General features: G+C 37.5%; 4 protein-coding genes across 6 annotated transcripts; 1 reads left to right on the top strand and 3 right to left on the bottom strand.

The window, feature by feature from the left end:
- The first annotated feature begins 1,656 nt into the window (after positions 1-1,656).
- Positions 1,657-6,771, top strand: LOC111461122 (oleoyl-acyl carrier protein thioesterase 1, chloroplastic-like). The gene is made up of 7 exons (XM_023104610.1): positions 1,657-2,082; positions 2,555-2,688; positions 2,795-2,908; positions 5,302-5,397; positions 5,623-5,710; positions 5,782-5,850; positions 6,217-6,771. The coding sequence occupies exons 1-7, from the start codon at positions 1,750-1,752 to the stop codon at positions 6,490-6,492; spliced, it is 1,110 nt and encodes a 369-aa protein (XP_022960378.1). The 5' UTR covers positions 1,657-1,749; the 3' UTR covers positions 6,493-6,771.
- A 465-nt stretch (positions 6,772-7,236) lies between these two features.
- Positions 7,237-9,436, bottom strand: LOC111460658 (cell division control protein 45 homolog). Its single transcript, XM_023103871.1, has 2 exons — positions 9,283-9,436; positions 7,237-9,188 (listed from the first exon to the last, which is right to left on the bottom strand). Exon 2 carries the CDS (start codon positions 9,181-9,183, stop codon positions 7,402-7,404), a length of 1,782 nt encoding a protein of 593 aa, XP_022959639.1. The 5' UTR covers positions 9,184-9,188; positions 9,283-9,436; the 3' UTR covers positions 7,237-7,401.
- A 682-nt stretch (positions 9,437-10,118) lies between these two features.
- On the bottom strand, positions 10,119-11,814 carry LOC111461017 (RPM1-interacting protein 4-like). Of its 3 annotated transcripts, XM_023104440.1 has the most exons (4): positions 11,370-11,814; positions 10,505-11,107; positions 10,367-10,402; positions 10,119-10,324 (listed from the first exon to the last, which is right to left on the bottom strand). In XM_023104440.1, the coding sequence occupies exons 1-3, from the start codon at positions 11,373-11,375 to the stop codon at positions 10,370-10,372; spliced, it is 642 nt and encodes a 213-aa protein (XP_022960208.1). In that variant the 5' UTR covers positions 11,376-11,814; the 3' UTR covers positions 10,119-10,324; positions 10,367-10,369. The 3 variants fall into 3 exon arrangements, with proteins under 3 accessions (XP_022960208.1, XP_022960209.1, XP_022960207.1); XM_023104441.1 differs by having other exon boundaries at positions 10,119-10,402; positions 10,505-11,104; XM_023104439.1 differs by having other exon boundaries at positions 10,119-10,402; positions 11,370-11,810.
- A 1,387-nt stretch (positions 11,815-13,201) lies between these two features.
- LOC111461015 (GPI transamidase component PIG-S) lies at positions 13,202-19,666 on the bottom strand. Its single transcript, XM_023104438.1, has 13 exons — positions 19,442-19,666; positions 18,652-19,351; positions 17,805-17,889; positions 17,577-17,666; positions 17,240-17,313; positions 16,079-16,163; positions 15,906-15,992; positions 15,695-15,825; positions 15,189-15,270; positions 15,035-15,082; positions 14,364-14,436; positions 14,143-14,246; positions 13,202-13,535 (listed from the first exon to the last, which is right to left on the bottom strand). The coding sequence occupies exons 1-13, from the start codon at positions 19,572-19,574 to the stop codon at positions 13,419-13,421; spliced, it is 1,809 nt and encodes a 602-aa protein (XP_022960206.1). The 5' UTR covers positions 19,575-19,666; the 3' UTR covers positions 13,202-13,418.
- Positions 19,667-20,506: the final 840 nt, after the last annotated feature.

The following is a 20,506-nucleotide window of genomic DNA, read 5'->3' as shown; positions in this document are numbered from 1 at the left end:
AAAAAAAAAAAAAAAAAAAAAAAAAACAAGCCATAAAAGGGGAAACAAAGAAAAATGAATGAACTAAGTGAGTGTAAAGGGCTTGTGTAAGAGAAATTCTAAGAAACTATTAAGATCCTGATTGCTTCATGAGCTCTCAGCCCACCAAAGTACACAAGGATCTTCTTATCTTGTTGTTGATAGATCGCTATGGGAATAGAGAATGGCGCTTGAATGGCGCTTAAATGGCGCCACAGAGAATAAGATTCCGTCGAAAAAGGGCAAAAAAGGTTATGGGATTGATGGAAAAGTTGCGGCAGAAAGCGGTGAAGGAGGCGCGGAATGTTTATGTGAATGGTTGATGGATCGATGGGCCATTTCGTTTCGCTTTTTTGTGGATCTCAAGAACTTGAAGCAACCACACACAAAAATTTGAGGATAAACAAAAGTTTTCAATTTGATTCGTTTCCTTTTTTAATTAATTCATTAAAACTTTTAAGATTCGACCCTAATTGTTTAGTTTATCGTTGTTCTTCGATGGCTCTCGAGATTATTTAACTCGAAACCCTAAAAAGAATCGTTCCACCTCGAGAATACTCATTTAAATAAAGAAAAAGCAATAAGAAATTTCTCTCTGTTAGCTAAACGAGGTTCGGGGGCATTCTCGATTCCCCAAAATTAAAATGGGTTAAAAGATTCTCCGTAAGGTCAACTATGGAAGCTACTCTCACTCTCGGTAACAAGTTGTTTTCGTGATTTACTGACCTAGTCGTCGTATACGGGAAGATAGAGCAACAGGGCAAGAGCACAGACTCCAACTGACACGGCACTGAAGATTGCAACGGATCTGGACGATGATTTGAATGTCGATTGTGAAGAATTCTACATCTACTCTCACTCTCCGTAACAGATCATTTCCGTGATCAATGACCTAGTCATCGTACACGGGAAGATAGAGCATCAGGGCAAGAGCATAGACTCCAACTGACACGGGATTGAAGATTGCAACGGATCTGGACGATGATTTGAATGTCGATTATGAAGACTTCTACCTCCCCTAATGTAATTGTAATTGTAATTGAGCCATCGATGGAGGAGAATACGAGGATTAAACCTAGGAATCGACCGAGCGACACATGAACCTCCAGACCAACTTAGACACGACGACTACCCTCTAAGACATGACAGAAGTATTTGCATAACGATTTCTAAATGACAACCTCGTAGATTGAGAAAATTGCAGTGTGATCGTTCAAAAAAAGAACCGAACGAGTTCTATTTAGGGATGTCAATGTATGACGACGGTCTGCGCGTTGCACTGCCTCTCGTCTCTAATACTGTGATGCTTCTTCCTTTGCGCCCCTCCACGGTGGACTTCTGACTATGAAGCTGAGCTCGTATTTAGCTATTTTTATAATGAAACGTGTAGGTCGAGTAAGATATGAACCCGACCTAATAGATATTTTAAAATTTTAGAAAGCAAAGTAGGCCAACGGTCGGTGAAGTTGGCGCATCTTATGAAGGAAATGTAACATATTGCGATGCGACGTCAGCACAACCAACCAGAATTCAGAATAATAGCAATTTCGTAATTTCGTCAAAAACAGAAGGGTATTATCGTACTTTCACATCTCCTCGGTACCATCGACATCGCTCAGTATTTCCACAAAAAACCAGCCCGAAATCAAGAAGAGAGAGAGAGAGAGGGGATTTTAGAGAGAGAAACTGTTCAACGTCCAGTTCCACTCCTTTCTTTATCCTCTCTCAGCTATGTTGAAGGTCCCTTGCAATGTGACTGACCAAATCCATGTTCTTTCCCAATGTAGACTCCTTACACCTCCTACACGCCTCTTCTCCTCCTTCCGCCGCCGAAATTTCGCCTCCGTATGTTCTCCGGTGACCAAAACTCCGGTTGTGGCTGCTGTTGTTTCCGATAGAGGTGAAGCCAGTGTTCTGAGTGGTTCTAGTAGCTTGGCGGATCGGCTTCGGCTCGGAAGCTTGGCAGAAGACGGATTTTCTTATAAGGAGAAATTCATAGTGCGGTGTTACGAGGTTGGAATCAACAAGACCGCTACTGTTGAAACTATTGCTAATCTGTTGCAGGTAAATTTGTCGGAATTGTTTCGATTTTGGTCACTTTCATCTGATTTGTTACTCTCTGGATCTATTACATGTTACTCATGCCTCAGTTAATTAGCTCATTTATTAGTAGGATTTCTTTGCTTCATTAATTGGAACGTTCCATTGATGTTTTTGAGGAACATGAACGGTCGTGCTGCATGTTTACTTGTTCAACTTTTTGCCACTTGGTTATCTTTATTTTTCTCTGCTTTATTCCGTTCCGTAGTTTTTTCGGCATTTCATGGATGCACGTGTTCTTTTCTTCCAAAAACTGAAACGGACAAAATCCTCTCATCTCTCCCATGTGCATTCACATGCGTCTTTCTTAAATTCTATGTTCTCTTTTAGAATCTCACTCAGACTGTATCATTATTGCATCAAGTTCAATAATAATAACTCAAAGATCTCACACTATAAATGAATAGAGTTTGCCTATGATGAATTCTTCGTGCAGGAGGTTGGTTGCAACCATGCTCAGAGTGTTGGATTTTCCACAGATGGTTTCGCCACAACCCCCACCATGAGGAAATTACATCTCATATGGGTAACAGCACGCATGCACATTGAAATTTACAAGTACCCAGCGTGGTGAGTCTGTTCTTCTGTAGTTATTTTGAGTTTGAGTTTCAAATTCTTTTTATTTTGAATTTCCCTTATTTACTAATACTAATTTACATATTGTCATTTGGCGTAGGAGTGATGTGGTTGAAATTGAGACATGGTGTCAAGGGGAAGGGAGAATCGGAACTAGACGTGATTGGATACTTAAAGATTATGCAAATGGTCAAGTTATAGGAAGAGCAACAAGGTGCATAATTGACAATGTTTCTATTACTAATTTCTATGAAAAGCAAAACACTGCAGGAGTTACGAACATCCTTTTCATTCCAAAATCAGTTATGGATACAATATATATGCATGAACTGCTATCCCTATCTGTTTTCTGGATTATTTATTCTTTAAATTGTTGCTTTCTAGAATTTTACTGATACTTTATTGAAATTGCAATCTGTTGCATACCTAAAAATTTTGGTTCATGTTCGTAGTCTCTCAGGATGAATGAGTGCAACTGGAGATTGAGAAGTATTCTATGTTGTATTTACTGTTTTAGAAACAAAATTGCGTGTCAATGCTGTTGGAGAGTTCTAACCTTATGCCATCCTCGAAAGATTGGAAAGATATGTAGCTAATGATTAGGGTGTGCTTCAGAGTCCACAAGTCTAGATATGAGCACTTTCCAAGCCTTGATGTTTATCTTTTTCGTTGTACTTATTGTCCAAGCTCGTAATAGTTATCGTTAATTGAAATTATACTACACGTTTATCATAAAGGATGAAGTAGAATTTTAATTGTTGGGCCTGCTAATTTTTGGTTTGGTTAAACATTGTCTAAATCAAGGTACCACAGTCTTTATTCATGTCAAAATCAATTCTTAACTTTGTAAGCAGAGCTTCAGATACTTTTATATACTTCAGTGTATATAATTGTTTCGCCATGATATAATAGCCGTTGGAAGTGATCCACTTGAGGAAAGACGAATGAAGGATAGAATTCCACTTAAGGTTACCTCTAGCTCTTCGCTGCTGTTGGGAGATGCTGAATCTGGCCTTGACCATTTAAACACTAGTAATCACCAGCAAGTTTTACCCCTATTTATGCACAATTGTTCTAGCTCTTGTTGTGGTTGCCACAGCCCAATAAAAAAAATCCCGGTCTGATGATGAGTTGCATGGTGTCGCATCCAGTTGTATGAGATGGACTTGTTAAAAATAATCATCGCACGTGAACACACATACCGTGTATGTTCTTTTCTCCTCTCTTAGGAATAAACTTCTAGCCAGTAATATGGTCTGCTTGGTAACAGCCCAAATTACGAGCAGTCTATTTTATTTATGGTATATCTTGTGCAGTACACTCCCAATGGTCTAAATAACACACTAATTTTTCAAATTTCTCAAGTTCATGAGTGTACGAGAGAAGATGCTGCTGAGTCCTCATTTTGCATATACTCTATTATAATACCAACCCAATAGTATGCTGCATGCTAGGTAGGCAAGGGCACAAGTTCATTTCTCCGGGTCAGCCTCATGTTACTTCAATGTCCAAATTTTGGGATATGGAGGCGTAAATATAGTTTTCCAGTGTCTAGCAACCCTTTATGTCTCACAATGATACTTATAGCATGTAGTGCTAAATCATCATTGGTTGGATATCACATCAACATTTAAGTCATAGTGGTGGTGGCACAAAGTAATTAAAATCAAGATCGTAACTCTGAGGACGTAGCTAGGACTGTGTAAATTTCAAGGACTAAGTGGCATCAAATTTTAGAGACTAAATTTGTAATTTTACAAGAATAAAATAATTACAGGATTCTTGGGAAGAAACATGCCGAAAGCCTGATCTTACACCCTATCCCCAACTTTTTGTTCCCTGTCTTTCAACATTTTATTGTCCGATCGAACTTCCATCATTTTGGCTCCAGATTCTTCTCTATAGAGATAATTTTGTCCTGAAAATGAAAAAATATAAATCTTGTCGAAGTGTTCGAACGTCGATAGAATTGACTGAATTTAGAGGAGGATACTTTTGGCCTATATTTACAACATCAACATTGTACAGTTGAAAGAAGACAGTAGACTATATGGGCACTCAGTCTAATCCATGGTGGCTGCCTATTTAGGTTCTACTATCCTACAAGTATTTTTGACAAGCTAAGACGTATCTTCACAAGCCTTTGGTCATCCAAAACCCTTCCTAAAGAGCTACATCTTAACACTTAGATAACACTTTAATCTGATAAGAAACTCATATAATGAGTAGTGGAGTGTAAATCATCAATTCTGAAGTGTCTTTTGTCTTTCAAAGTTCTATTTTTTAATCAACTTTCACAATATCTCCTCCGAATTCATCTTTCTAGAGATGATTTTGCCCTGAAAATGAACAATAAAATTTTATCTCAAGCCTACATTTACAATCTCAATTTTTACAGCTGAGGAAAGCTGAAAGTCCAACTCTCTTATTCATATTTACCCTTAAATTACCTCTTCCGGAGAATTGCACTTTTTTGTGTCACCAATACTATTCTGCTTGTCCTCAAGTACAACTATGCTCATTCTTGTTCTTTTTCGTACTGTCATTTTGTGCATTACTGGACGTTGTTTGTATTCTACCTGATGGCTTTCTTGTTAATGTTTTTAGTAAGTGGGTGATGATGAACCAAGACACTAGACGGCTTCAGAAAGTTAGCGATGATGTTCGTGATGAATATTTGGTTTATTGTCCACAAGAGCTCAGGTAGGTGCCTTTCTCCTCCAATACTATCGTTCAGTAAAAATTGCCATGCAAGTCTGTCTTGCAACATGACATGGTCAGGTTAATTAGAATGGAGTTAAATGCATGTTAGCCTAGTACTAATTAGTAATTACTGTCTTTTATCCTAAAATTGACAAACTTTCTATGGAAAACCCTTCTAAAGAAAATCACTTGTATGATAATCGGCTTTCTATTGCTTTTGTCCAGGCTAGCTTTTCCTGAGGAGAATAGTAGTAGCCTGAAGAAAATTCCGAAACTGGAAGACCCTGGTCACTATTCCAGAATTGGACTAATGGTAAGATTGTAAAGATATTAGGTTCAAACTTTTACCATTCTTCCAGGTTTTGAAAGTGATTTTTATTTCAGCCTAGGAGAGCAGATTTGGACATGAATCAGCATGTCAATAACGTCACCTACATTGGATGGGTTCTGGAGGTTCGTACACTCGTTCCTGTTTTCTCGATTTCTTTTTCTTTTCTGCTGCAGTGCAAAAATAATCCCCCAAAAGTTCTGATCCTTCTCTTTAGAATTCCTTAGAATACTGCAATGGTCAGGAGTAATGGTTTTCTTTATGGTGATAGAACATAAGGTTACACAATCCTTATTAGGACAGTTTTTTAAATTGTCTTAAGAAAATAGCGAACTAGCACAGACATATCTGTAAACGACATAGATACGACATAACATGGAGACCACAACACGATTTCATATCATAGTCTATCTGCTTAATAGTTGATTTGATTCATGAGATTCCATAGTGACTTAATAATATCATGATATATGATGATGACTCTATGACAGAGTATGCCTCAAGAAATCATCAACAGCCATGAACTTCAGACAATCACGTTAGACTACAGACGAGAATGCCAACAAGACGATGTAGTGGATTCTCTTACGAGCGTGGAGGAAGTCGAGAACGGCAGCAAAACAGTTACAGAGCTCAATGGAACAAATGGTTACATTTCCAGTGACAAACAAGATGACCGTCAGTTTCTTCATCTACTAAGATTATCAAGCGACGGACTCGAAATCAACCGAGGGCGCACCCAGTGGAGAAAGAAACAACAGAGATGAGGGTAATGTTCTGTTCTTATCCATATGATGTTGTATTTGGGATCCCATTTTTGCTTTCTTTTTTCCACTAACACTATCATTTTCCTCTCAAATTTTGCTTTTGAGTTCTTGTCAACTGTTGGTACACTGTAGTAAGTGTTGAGTGTGGAGTCAGTCTAGAATCAGTCTAATAGAGTCAGCAAGTTGAATGTATGTGATTTTGATAGAACAATATCTCAAACACATTATAACTTATTTTTCTTCCCCCCTTGAAAAAGTCTCTTTTTGTCTTGTGATGTGGAATTTATTTGTTAGCAGGCTACAAGAACCAAGAATCTGCAGCCTTTCTGAGACTATGAATGTTTAAACCATTAATTTTTCTCGGTACGAACCAACCGAAATATCTCCATTATGATGTGTCTAGCAACTTGCTGTGTCATGTCCGTTTTCATTATACATATGATATGGTACCTCTTGAGATTGAGATCTCTTTTGCCACGGGTACAATCATTTCTCACGAGGTTGAAACAGAGCCAAATTCTATCCCACTAATTTGGCCAATCTCTCGAGTGAAATGTTTGGGATGTGTGCATTCCAAAATCTTTCCATCATTTGTTCTCGGTAGTGGAACCAAGCCAATTTAGAAAAATTCTAAAATCTACTACTGAATCTAATGAGTTAAAGTCAAGTCATTCCGATGCCCCCTTTTTTTTATTTGAGTACAAGCTCTATAGTTGGCATCAATAGGAACGGAACGGAAAATCATGTTAGAACGAAGTCTCCATGCAAAACTAAAGTGCAATAACCTTGCAAAGATGAAGTTAAGTTACATAAAGGCTAACTTGTGTAACTACAATTGATGTTAAGATGTGGGGGTCATCATAATTCATCTCAATCTGACCATGAAATGGAAATAAACAACAACATACGTTAGAGCTTCTCAGTCAATCTGACCATGAAAGAGTTAACTGAAGTTGCATCAAGAAGAATCCACGAGGATTCAAACATCTCGTGGAAAAACTCCGCGCTGATTTCCTCCACAGCGTTTCGAAACGCTCTCCCAAATGCATTGCCTCGAGACGCCCCAAGCCGAGGCTTCCCGCAAACACCAACGATCAATACTTTGTTCGGCTCTTGAGACACACAAGCACATAGCAATGGCTTCATTCTTGCTCCTTTCTCTCGCAAAGCATCCATTATGAAGTAGCAGAACTTGGTGAGTGCTTGAGGATAGCCCAGAAATTTGGTGTCCACAGAATCTTCAAGCTTCACCCAACGAAACTTCCTCCCACTTCTTATACATCCACTCTTTGTAATTGCAGAGCTCCCCTGTCTAAGAACTGACCTCTGGACCTTGATCGCCTGCTGCATTCCATCTTTGAGCTTGTCAAGATTGCTCAATGACAATGCATCATAAGCCACTCCAAACTTCTTGGAAGCACTTGACCCATCTGATTTCACAAAGGATTCAAGCAATGCAGTGACCCCATATACCACATCTGCTGCTGACACTTTTGAGCTGTAACCATGTAACCTCAAGAAACTTCTGTAGTAGAAATCGTTTAGGCCGTATTCGGGTAGGTATCGCTCGAATTCGTCCTTCATTTTTCGTTTCACTTCGAGATTCATGTATTGGAACTTTTGTTGGCAATCCACAAGTGCAAACCCCATGCGTGCTAGAAGCAATTTCAGCTTCTTCATTCCATTGTCACTCCATGTCTTTAACTTGGTAGCAATGTATGAAGAACACAGCATTGAATCAAACAAGCTCCACTCCTGCAACAGCATTAATCTTGGCTCATCATCATAAGTGATTCTTGATGCCTCAGGAGCTCGGATCTTGGTGCCATCCTTGAGTGTAACAGAGTTTACAGCATTCAAGTTCCCTGAACTGTTTATGTGTTGTTCAAGCTCCATAACCCCAGCTTGGTACCTCTCATCCGTTAATCTTTCATGAACAAACTGATCAGTTAACGACACACAAGCCAGCCATAGTAATTCGTTTGTGTTCTTCCTCAATGAATGAGACAGATCATACATCAAACACCCTGAAGGCCTACCATGGAAGGTACCCATATAATAGTATCCTCTTTTCAATTTCCTGAAAATCTGAACAGGATCATCCTCATTTTCCTTATCAACTCTCCTCCGTTTCCTCGATCCGCCTCGATCTTCTTCTTCGTTTTCGCTATCGTTATCATCGTCACTATCCAATTCCTCATCAATCTCATCATCGCTGTTCAAATCGCTCGCATTCGCCAATGCAGAGACATCGAAATCATAAGCTAAGTCAGCCTGGAGCTCATCGTCTTTCGTGTAAAGAACAACCACTTGCTCATTCTGATCGCTCAGATTATGAAGATGAATTGGACGATGACTATCAACAACAAACACATGAGCAGCCGGACCTAAACTCAAAACCTTCCTAAGATCTCGATGACATCCCCAGTTAATCAAAAGGATCGAAATCGGATCGGCAGACGACGAACTCAAACTAGGACCAGCATATTTATGAATTTCTTGAAAAGAAGACACGGGATAACAAGCGTATCGAATCGAATCAGATTCAAGAACTTGAAAAATAATTTTCAAGGCACAGAGCGAGTCAACATCAGAAGTGGAAGGAAAAATAAGGAGAGGAGACAAAGAAGAAGCCGTCACAGATTCACGAAGTTTAGCATAAAACGATTCAACTCGTTGTTCCCTCACCATAATCCCTTCAATCGAACATCCAGAAACAAACAGAAACAAAATTGAACTGCAGAACTACAAAATCCAGACAACAATATCAAAATCGCATCAAATACTAACCGAATCAGCTTCTTGAAGAGATTGGAAGATGAAATTGAAATACACTTGAAAGTGGAAGAGAGAAAAGGAGAGGGATTTGAAGAGAGGGAATTTGAAGATTGAGATTTAGAAATGGTTCGAAAGTTTCAAAAGATCGAAGCTTCGGCCTTGTCTTTCTAAATCAAAATGTTTTTAAATTTTTTTCGGCTACCGCTAAAATTTGGCGCTTAACATTGAAATGAAGAACAGGAGGAGAAATGTTCCTCTACATTCGTTCTCATTTTAACAATCAATGGACGGTGGCGATGGGATCCTCATTCTTGGTAAAGTTCGGAAGAGAAATGTTCCTCTACATTCGTTCTCATTTTAATAATAATTGGACGGTGGCGATGGGATCCTCATTCTTGGTAAAGTTCGGAGGAGAAATGTTCCTCTACATTCGTTCTCATTTTAATAATAATTGGACGGTGGCGATGGGATCGTCATTCTTGGTAAAGTTCGAACCGGATATTTTAAAATCTTTTGTTTTTTACACAATTGCAATTTTAAAAAATAATTAATTTCACAACATTAGAGTTTTATTCTATATTTTTAATGTGCATTTTGGAGGAAATTTAGAAATTCAATTTTGAAGCACTATTGTCAATTAATTAATTATCATATTTTGTATAATTATTATTTTATACTATTATATAATTTATATGTTAACCTTAATTAATTTAAATTGATATATTACTACATTTCTTACATGGAAAAGGCAATAATAGTTGCAAATGAGTATAATAATAATAATAATAAGTGTATTTTTTTTTAAAAAAAAATTGAAACTTATATTTGCTTACATGAGCCAAAAAAGAAAAAAAGAAAAAGGAAAATTTTATATAAAAATAACTACAAAAAAGCCCACAGTTCATAAACAGAGCCCAGTCTGCACAGTAAAAGCCCACACAGTCTATAAATGAGCCCATAGTAAAAGCCCACAGTTCATAAACGAGCCCAATCTTCACAGTAAAAGCCCACACAGTTCATAAACAGAGCCCACAGTAAAAGCCCATATAGTTCATAAACAGAGCCCAGTCCGCACAGTAAAAGCCCACACAGTTCAAACTTATTTACTTAGCCATGGAAAGCAGCAACATCCCTGCCACCAAAAATTAGGAAGAAAAAAATTTAATTTTCAATTTTTTATTTTACTTTGTTTTTATAATTTACAAAAAAAAAAAAAAAAAGGTTAATTAAATACCTTGGCGCTGTTGTCGGCTTTTGGGTTTTTAAGATTGTTGTACGGCGAAGAAGAATGCGGCTGCCGCGGCGGCGTTCCCGGCCCCAACTTCTCCTTCCGAACTTCACCAAATATGTGAGTAAAACCGTCCGCCGACGCCGGATTGTTCACATCCCACGACCCAAATTTCGGCACCGCCGTCCCTTCCGCCTGAAGCGGCTTCGTTCTAGATTTCCCGCGATTTCCATAGCCACCATCGGACCCCTTGTTCTCCACCATTGGGCTCTCTCTTCCCGACGGCTTTGCCTGGCGGTGGAGAGGCGAGCGGTCGATGCTATACTCTGTTCCACTCTGTTTTCGGCTGGGATTTTCACGGTGGGCAGGGGAGCTGCCGTATTCACGGCTCTGCCTCCTCTCGTGGGTCGTGGGTATCGGCGCCGGAGCTGGAGAATCGTCCTTTTTGGGTGTGTTGTCGGCGGCGAACATTTCTGGATATTCCTCAGGATCGTTGGGGTTTCTGATTGGTCCGCCGCCTCTGCCCTTTCTGGCCTTGTCGAAGAACACTGTGTATGGAACATTCCCTTCACTTTCCCAGTTCCCAAAAGCTGGAACATGTGACCGCTGCTGTTCCAACAAAACACATTTTACAAATCAAAACTACACAAACTTTGAATGAATCATCAAGAAAGTTTGATAAAAGTCAACAGGTGAGATCGAAGAACAGAGAAACTCCATCGCATCGCACATAATTTCCAGATTTAAGTTAATACCCACAATATCAAATCACAGAAACTTTCTAATTTTCTTTTCCCTCTTCATTTTCTCAGCAACCAAACAAACAGAAACCGCAAAATCAAGAACAAGAAGAAGAAATAGAATAGCTCACCGCCATGGAAGAAGAACAGAGGGATGGGAAAGACGAAGATGTGGGGGTTCGGGGATTGATTTTGTGGTTGAATCAAGAATTTCTCAGAAGGGTTTTTAGAGAGAGAATTTGGGGGTTTGTAGAGAGAGAATTTGGGGTTTATAGAGAGGGAGGATGATCGGCCATGGATTGGCGGCATTGGGGAGGTTTGACTAATATTCTTTCTTTCTCTCTGCCTTTCTACGTAGCATTTGAAAAGTCATCGTTACTTCTGTTATTAAAGCCCCCCACGTGGCTTTTACCCGGTCGCCGGGTTTGATATTGACACATCCCCGTTTTTACTACTTCCACGCCTTTGTGCCGTTCTCTATTACTCCGTTTGCTCGGCTCGGCGTGGACCGAGTAACATTGACTTGGCTTTCAATTGAAAATCTAAAGGGCATTTAATTAAAACCTCCGTTCTTGAATATGACTCTTTCCCCCACAATATCTTCCCCATATTTTGTTTCACTTGTATGTTTCATAAAAACGGACACATAATTTCACTTATACCATTCGAGTCTTTTTTTTCATGCTTTTCTCGAAGGTCTGGAAAAAGCTCAAATCCTCCCTTTCTAAAAGAAAAAGGAAGAACGTGGAATTTTTTTCCTTTCTTCCACTGGGACCAAGAGATTTGTAAAAGGATCTTAGAGTGTCTAGGGTTGGGTCAGGAGGGTGAGGGTTTCTTAACGCCTTCTTTTTTCTTTTCATCGGAGTTATTTCACAACGACTTGCCATGATCTGCTAGGGAAAGGTTTCCATGCACTTATAGGGGATGCTTTGTTATCCTTTCCAACTGATACCAATATGGAATCTCACAATCCATCCCCTTGGAAGCCAGTGTCCTCGCTGCTGACATACCTCCACTAACAGATACCAATGCGTGTTTGATAAGGAGAGGTTTTCACTCTTATAAAGGATGTTTTATTTCCCTTCCCAACTGATGTGGGATCTCACAAATAATGAGTTATTTAGTTTTATAAATGTTAGTTTAATTAAAAGGTGAGTTACAAATATTGAAAGCAGAGACAAAATATAAGATACAACAACTAATCTACGTCCAAACTAAAGTCAATTCGAGTCTAGAGCTCAGTGTAATTTAGAAATAACTAGAATTTACATTTGTGACTTCCCGTGACCTTTATATATAAATAGAATCAATCAAAATAATTTACAATTATGAATTAATAGGTAAGTAGCTCATCAAGTGACAACCATGTTAGTAAAGTTCGTTTCGAAATAACCAGAATTTACATTTGTGACTTGCTAGGACCCATGTTAGCTTGCCTAGTCTATATTAGACTTGGATCACCTCACCTCGTATCTCTAGATCTAAACTTCTATGTCTCACCTTTAACCATTAAGAACTTGTGTATTAATGGATTCCAAAATAAATCTTACCTAAAAATGGAAGACATTAGATTATGATGTATCCAAACAGCCAACCATTTCAACGGATAAAAGTAGAGAAAATCAAATCGGTTAGCTCATGCAAAGGAAGGATAAAAATGAACCTGTAATAGTCCAAGATCTCCGCTAGCAAATATTGTCTTCTATGAGCTTTTCCCTTTGAGCTTCTCCTCAAAACTTTTAAAACCGTTTCTAGAGTCCCTTTTCGAGCTTCCATTCAAAGTTTTAAAACGCGCCTGCTAAAGAGAGATTCCTACACCCTTATAAAGAATGCTTCGTTCTCTTCCCCTGTGAGATCTCACACAAAACTTTTAAAATCTAAGCAACATTCTATATTACTGTGACAAATTCATGAATTAGAATACCTTGAAGTTGAGACCCTGAGAACCATTGTCAACAATGGATTTCTTTCAACAAAATTCTGATACTAAGATAAATAACAAAGATTTTTACAATATCAACCTTCGTGTTAGACATAAAAACTATGAATGTTATTGGAGATACGCCACAAATATTATCAATGTCTACTTGTTTACCTCTAAACTTGACAAGCCTTCCTTAAGTTACAAGGAAAAATGTAAGAACCGATTAAGCAAACACAAATTCACTATGATTAAGCTCTCAGCTTTGCTTTGGTTTGGCCAAAAAAGCCAAATACTTCTTGTGTTCTTGCTTGTATCTTTTCCATTCTCTCAGTGCAGCCAAAATTACATGCAAAGCAACTGGCAAGAAGAAAGGCTGTCCAAAGAAAAGCAGGCATCATAACAACGGGGTTCCAAAATATCGCTTCATTTTTATGAATTTTACGTCTTCTAAATCAATAATAATGTTCAATTCCTGTGGTTAAACGGCACAAATGTAGTATTCATGAAAGTATACATATAGCTTTTTACATTGCAGTCTATTGTGAAGTATATTTTACTTGAGCAAATTAAAGCAGTTAATAGCCTGCTGAGAAATTTAATTTCTCCCAACCAATACCAAGATGATTAATTAATTATAAATTGTGTCCATGTAATCAAGCATTATATCTATAACATATAGAACTCTGAAAAGTTTAAATACATCCTTAAACTTTAACCTATACTTCTACTTAGTTCATACCATTTAGACTATTATACAAATTTTGGTTGAATTATCATGTCAACATTCCCATAGTATAGAGTCTAGAGATTAAATAGAAAGTATAACCTGAAGTTTAGCAACGTAATTAAAAAAAATTAAGTTCAGAAACAACGACAACATGATGCTCAAACTAGATAGTCTAAATTCATAATTTAACCTAACATGAATCATAGATTCAAATATATTATAAACATAAGTGCATAGGCAGTGAAGATCTCACCGAGTAGACAGCAAAGCAGTGCTCAAATGAAAAATAGCTGACTGACATTATTGATGGGTGAAAGAACGCATCTTCTGCCAGTGATCTTGCTTGCCTGGAAGAGACTGATAAAGAAGAGGAACTCAGTTCAGGATTTTAATTAATTCCATCAGAATGACAGTTAAAAAATTCTATTCGAGCTTCAGATACTAAATGTCAGAGAGTTTAGAGAAGGATCATACTGGCTGCAGCATCAAAAACTCCCAGGGAGGCATTTCTTTGGGCCAAGTTTGCAGCCTTGAGAGAATATTTTACCTGATTGAGACAAGTAGGGATAAAAACCTCATGTTAGACCACGAAACACTGCAAGTAGAATAAAAAGAACCATGTCTAAAATAACTGTGGAGGAAAACGTGGAGGCCATTGAATTCTGTCCCAAAAAAGCCGAGCAAATGGGCACAGGAGGAAAATGTGGCTCTGAGATTCATTACCACCCTTACACAAACGCACCAGCTGGGGGAGATAGCCATGAGGGATATTTGGTTATAAATAGAGGAAGTGAAAAAGGAGGACCTTGATTTCGTTGGTGGTTTAGCACTTGAGTGATCTCAAGAGAGGGAGGGTCCAAGTTCCTCAAATTACTTGGTTTATCTTGTAGATCTTTACCTTCTCTATTTAAATATCATTTTGGTTCTGTTTGGACTCTATCACACTACTAGAAAAGCATTTCAGAAAGTGATTTCAGGAAACGTTCAGGAAGGTTGTCGCTCAGACTACCAACAGAACAAAAATTTGGACAATGACATAGAAAGCCCAATCTCTAAGAGATAAGTAAAAGAATTGAGCACAAGTAAACCAATAAATCTAGAAAAGAGAAACGTTGAAAAGATTGCCAAACAAGATATAGCAGTACCTGTTTTCCAATCTCATCCAGGATAATCATTCTCGGCAATGATTGAACCTGCACAATAAAGTAACTCAAAACTTGACCAAGAAAGGAACCAATAACCATTTTCCCATTAGCCAATAGATCCGACTTTGAACTAAACCAAGAATTCAATACGTACCAATCTGGAAAGAGATCCAAGGGATGAAGCACAAGAATGAAGATTAAAACATGAATGCTGCCTCGACAGAAAATCAATTTCCCTACAGATGGATCAAACATATCAATGGCTTCATTTGACATAAAAAAATATTGTGGACTACATATATATGGACAATATTATTTCATTTGTTATGCAAGGCTAAAAAATTCAAAAAAGTTTCAAGAGATCAGTTTGTGTGCATTGGAAAAACTTGAGCTCTGATAACAAAATATAGTTAGTTTGCAACAAAAATATGATATCAGAATATCACCATCAAGGGCCCGAATAATGCAATTATTGAGATAATAGCTGACAAATTCAGATCCCTAAGTTCACCCTTGTTTTCAAACTGGTCCTTAAAATTTAGAAGTTTTACAGTAGTAACAGAAGTAAATAAGTCGCCTTTTCATCAACAGTTTTGATGGCAAGGATTGAATCTAAACTTATTAGAACTTAAAAGGTGACTAAACAGATCTTTTGCTCACCATTTTGTAAAGCCTTTCTCGCTAGTTAAAATATTGAATGTGCCCGATAGACCAACATGTTGAGGATCGGACTTCAGGCCAAAAAGCTGCCGAAACTGCCCCAGGAACACTTCAACAATTTTCTCCAACTCCTGTTCCAGAATATGAATGATCAATCAACAGAAAATTAGATAGAATACCAAAAGTTTGTAACATAATATCAACATCTTACTGGATAAGAAATCATTTGCCTATGGTGTTGCTTGCTTTTACGGTCTAGGCAGCCTTTAGGGTTCCAAACAATTACGCCTCCCCACATCTGCAAGATGCCATCGTTTGTACTTAAATTTGAAAAGTTCAACGGTGGAAATCATATATACTTAAACGTGAAAAATATTGTCATACAGGAGATATAAACCCATTTGTTTCTGAAATCTGGCCATCGGGAAGCTGTAAAAGAAGGGGGCACTCCCTTGCTGATGGTATATATCTGACAAAAAGAAAATTAACAATGAAACAAAACTTGATTAGGATGTACCAATAATAATGGGCAGAAACAGAACTTCAATTTTTTACCACAAAACTCACATAAATTGAAAGTACGTCCAAGCTACTTACAAGTTAATCAAATATGCCATAAGATGCAAAAAAATAACATAGATTATCCTTAATTGATTTTTATTTGTAAAATATTGAAGCCACTAATATATTCCTTCAACTATTCAAACCAACAATAACCTGTATCACTAAATGAAAATGAAATATATCTTCGCAAGATAGAAATTGCCTTCAAGAAGAAAATTACAAACTAGTCTGATAGAACCTAAACAGAATTAGAAGAGATAAAAACTACAAGATAACCCAAGTATTTGAGGTACCTGGAATCTCCCTCTCTTGATTAAACTTTTTTTTTTAATAAGAAACCGAGCTTTCATTAAGAGAAATGAAAGAGTATACCAGAGCATACAAAAAACAGGCCCACGAACAAAATCTCAAAGCAATTACAAGAATGGACCGTCCCTCAAGTATACCAACTCAAGCCTACAATCGTCGAAACAATTCTCTAATTTCTTCCTTTACCACTTCCTCTATTTATAACCAAATACTATAGCAAAACTCCCCGTCTAATTATTAATATGCCCTAATTCCACCTTAAAGGCATTCTTATCATAGTCATTGATAGCCAATTTGATAGGGCTATTGTTTCCCTCAAGTGCTACTGACAGAAAATACAACCTACTTTCCCACTAAACTTCCTCCAACTCATTTAAAGTAACTAAGTTACAATCAACACAAAACGCTCTAAACAAGTTGAAATCATAAATAACTACTTAGAGAGACATCCCAATCTTTATCCAACGCCTCGCTAGCATTCTAACAAATACTTGATTACCAGAGGCCAAAAAGAAAACTAATTGGTTTCCAAGTTATCAGACAAGTAATGTTTATATAATAGTGCAGACTCGAGGGATGGTGAACCTTCTCAACATCTCTTACTAGAGTCTAAAATTTCTTAAAAATTTTATTTAAAAAAAGAAGAAGAATGATATGAGTTACAGATTGTACATCACAAAATGCAATATCTTTGACCTCCCGCCTGCTGCAATAGAAGTATCCAAATGCCACTCGTTTGAATTCACCTATTAGATTTTAAGAAATAAGACAATATGTTAAAAAAATAAAAATTAAATCAAAAGTAGAATTAGACCAAAGTCCTAGAACTCTTAACTGGATGAAGTGTGAACAAATGGCCTAACCGTGTGTAGTGTATGAAGCAGACAAAGCAAGTAAACAAAATAGAGACAGATGATAACTAAAATGTTGACCCTGGTAGCAGGAGGGATTAAGTCACCTACAAGTATCTAGGAATTCATAAAATTATAAATTTAAAGAATATACGTACAAAAAAGGGAAGATCTTTAGTATTGAAGATGTAGCTCTCCTGGTCGTCATCCCAGTAAGAAAAGGAGGAAGTTGGTGTATGATATAAAACCTGGTCAGTGATCAGCAATTGGATTAGTTGAATGCCTTTAAATGTATTTTCAAGGTTTCTGGAAGACAATGAATGAACTGAAAAAAAAAAAGAGAGTAAATGAAGTGACTATAAAGCATTCAATGGGAAACATCACACCTGACTCTCGACCGAGACATTTGCTACAGGTGCTAATTCCTTGATTAAAGGTTTCAATAGAACTTCATCTACTGTCTGAAAGTCCCTACAAAACAACAGAGAATCATAATAGATAGACTGCAAAAACAATGTTCAAAAGTTTAGAATAATTCAGTATGTTATTGTTAATGGCAGAAATTATAAATATCTTAAGCAGTCTCTGATATTAGATCAATTAAGTCTCCGATATTAGAATTTTTATAAGTTGAGACTAAAAATAACTTTAAGAGTTTGGGAGGGGAGATTGGTGAGGTTTGAGAGTGTATGCATCTTCGTGTTTCTCTACCTGCCCAAACTAAATAGCTTTTTCTTGTCTTAACTAATTGGAGAGCTTTTTTACTCTTACGGTCCAACCCCACCGCTAGCAAATATATCCTCTTTGAATTTTCCTTTTTGGGGTTCCTCTCAAGGTTTTTAAAACGTGTTTGCTAGGAGAGGTTTCCACACCCTTATAAAGAATGCTTCGTTCCCCTCTCCAATCAACGTGGGATCGCACATTTACCATTAAAACTTCTAAGTTGGAATGGACTGTAATCATCAAGAAGTCAATTCAAAATCATTACACAAGCTACAGTTTTCTCAGGTTTAACACAGAATCAAGTTGCAATCTGCATAGACGTCGCTAAAGCGATCTGAAATGTTCCTCAAGAACCGTGAGCAAAAATTGGCAAAATTCTTACAATCTAATCAGAGTTACTATTCAACACTGAAGCCATTCCAAAAACCATAACCATAACCATAACCATAACAGGCCTAAAGAGTAACTTCAATCTGATACTGCAAGAAGGTAGTAAAGAGAGCAACATACCAGTCATATATCCAATCATCTGGATCTGCATTCAACAAATTAAAAGAAAGAAAAATCTTTCCATCAGCACCAACAGGCATGAACTCGCCAGGAATTAATCCCTCCTCCCTTCCACCATTACCAAACAACTTCACAAAAATTTCCGCTACTTTCGGTATTGCTTCCATCTCTGAAATCCTCCCAACAATCCAAGCATGGCGATATTTTCCGATGGTGACCTCCACATTCTCGTCCCTGTTCATCACCACTACACTATAACCTCTCCCACCAGAAGCTGACCTCGAACAACCTCCCAGAGCAACCTCCAAGAAATCATCGGCACTATCATTGCCATTTTCCAAAGAAACAGCAAAATCAGAAGCACTGAGAGCTCCACACCGCCACGAACACGAGGATGCGTCAGTGCGTGTCTGTGAGCAATCAGAACCCGATTCAATAACCACAGAGACATCGTAGTTGTTGCTGCAACTGCCACAAAGTGAAGATTTAGAAGACAATTCAGTAATCTCATCGAGGATAGACGATTTTAGCTGCTCGGCTGAGACTCGAGGGGCAATGGAATCAAATCCAACATAAATGACCCGGAAACTACAAGGAAATTGCAATGGTGTGGATTCTAATTGAGAAGAGAGGGCATCTATGTCCATAAACGGAAGTGGCGCGCGGTAGATTTCGACGGATTTCCATAGAAATGGAAGACCTGCAAAAGAAAAAAAAAAACAACCAATGAATCATAAACTCCATGAGATAGTCAATCACATCTGCTCGAACAGAGAGAGAGAAAGCGGACCTAAGAGGAAAGAGGAGAAAACGGAGATGGTAAGAATTAGACGCTTGAAGCCAGGCTTAGTTTTCCGCATGGTACTGGGGTCGAAAGCGGACTGTTCAAGTGGCGGATTCGAAGGTTCTGAGATTTCCGCCATTGCTGAATCAGACGGAAGCTCGGGGATCAGTGGGGCACCCAATTCATAGAAGCTTTGTTGTTGGAAATCAACTATTTCCTCTCAATAACGATGGGGAATAATCCTATCAATTTTCACTTTAAATTTTAATTTTGGTTTCATATCAATTTTTCTTTCCATAATTTATTTGACCAGAAATTTGCAATCTTGGCCATTTAAAAAATAATAATTTAGTTTTTAAAACAAATAATTTAAAAAAATGAGCTCAAGAGACTCATTGATCAAACATGGTCTAGATTAATTTGCATGATAGCTACTTTTCTCTGTATATCAGGATTATTAGTTACTCGTTTGATTTATTTGATGCATTTACCCTTAAGTGATGTATACAAATCATTAATGGGTTTCTCCATCATTTAAGTGTAAACTTAATAATTGCACTAACTACTATTTTTACCATTTTTACCCAAGGTTTTACTATATGTTTTTTTTTAACTGAAATGCATCAATCTCACTTTTAACTGAAATGCATCAATCTTCACTATTAGCAGCTGCCGCTCTCAAATCTCATTGGATTGGTTAATGATGTACGTGCAAGTATGATGGACAAATCAATCCAACTAAAAAAAAAATACTTGAATATTTAGTTTCGGTTTATCCCTAATCCCCATATATGTCAAGTTTGGTTGATCATCAAAAACAATTGCATCAAAAATTTGCTAGAAAACCCGTTCGGCGTTCGGGGGTAAGATAGAAAAACTAGAGAAAGAGTAAAGAAATAGAGCGGAGTTGAACTTGATCTTTGAAGCTTCGACCCTTCAATGTTAAGTCCATTAAAATCCATAATTTAAAATAAATAAAGGAACAATTTTAGTTATTTTAACTTTGTCAAAAATTAACTTTAACCAAAATTAATTAAACAATGATAAAAAAAAAAAAAAAAAAAAAAAAAA

This window comes from Cucurbita moschata, unplaced genomic scaffold (genome assembly GCF_002738365.1).
Source record: "Cucurbita moschata cultivar Rifu unplaced genomic scaffold, Cmos_1.0 Cmo_Scf00024, whole genome shotgun sequence".
Taxonomy (NCBI): domain Eukaryota; kingdom Viridiplantae; phylum Streptophyta; class Magnoliopsida; order Cucurbitales; family Cucurbitaceae; genus Cucurbita; species Cucurbita moschata.
Note: the sequence above shows the minus strand (reverse complement) of the source record. Positions and strands in the feature narration are given on the sequence as shown.

Excerpts from the sequence above, each read along its gene's own strand:
- LOC111461122 (XM_023104610.1), top strand. The coding sequence starts at position 1,750 with ATGTTGAAGGTCCCTTGCAATGTGACTGACCAAATCCATGTTCTTTCC. Across the intron at positions 5,711-5,781 it reads ATTCCAGAATTGGACTAATG|CCTAGGAGAGCAGATTTGGA; the intron begins GTAAGATTGTAA and ends TTTTTATTTCAG. Across the intron at positions 5,851-6,216 it reads ACATTGGATGGGTTCTGGAG|AGTATGCCTCAAGAAATCAT; the intron begins GTTCGTACACTC and ends ACTCTATGACAG.
- LOC111460658 (XM_023103871.1), bottom strand. The coding sequence starts at position 9,183 with ATGGTGAGGGAACAACGAGTTGAATCGTTTTATGCTAAACTTCGTGAA.
- LOC111461017 (XM_023104440.1), bottom strand. Across the intron at positions 10,403-10,504 it reads AAGCCGACAACAGCGCCAAG|GGATGTTGCTGCTTTCCATG; the intron begins GTATTTAATTAA and ends TTTTGGTGGCAG.
- LOC111461015 (XM_023104438.1), bottom strand. The coding sequence starts at position 19,574 with ATGGCGGAAATCTCAGAACCTTCGAATCCGCCACTTGAACAGTCCGCT. Across the intron at positions 15,826-15,905 it reads GGCAAATGATTTCTTATCCA|GAGTTGGAGAAAATTGTTGA; the intron begins GTAAGATGTTGA and ends ATTCTGGAACAG. Across the intron at positions 15,271-15,694 it reads GAGAAAGGCTTTACAAAATG|GGAAATTGATTTTCTGTCGA; the intron begins GTGAGCAAAAGA and ends ATCCATCTGTAG.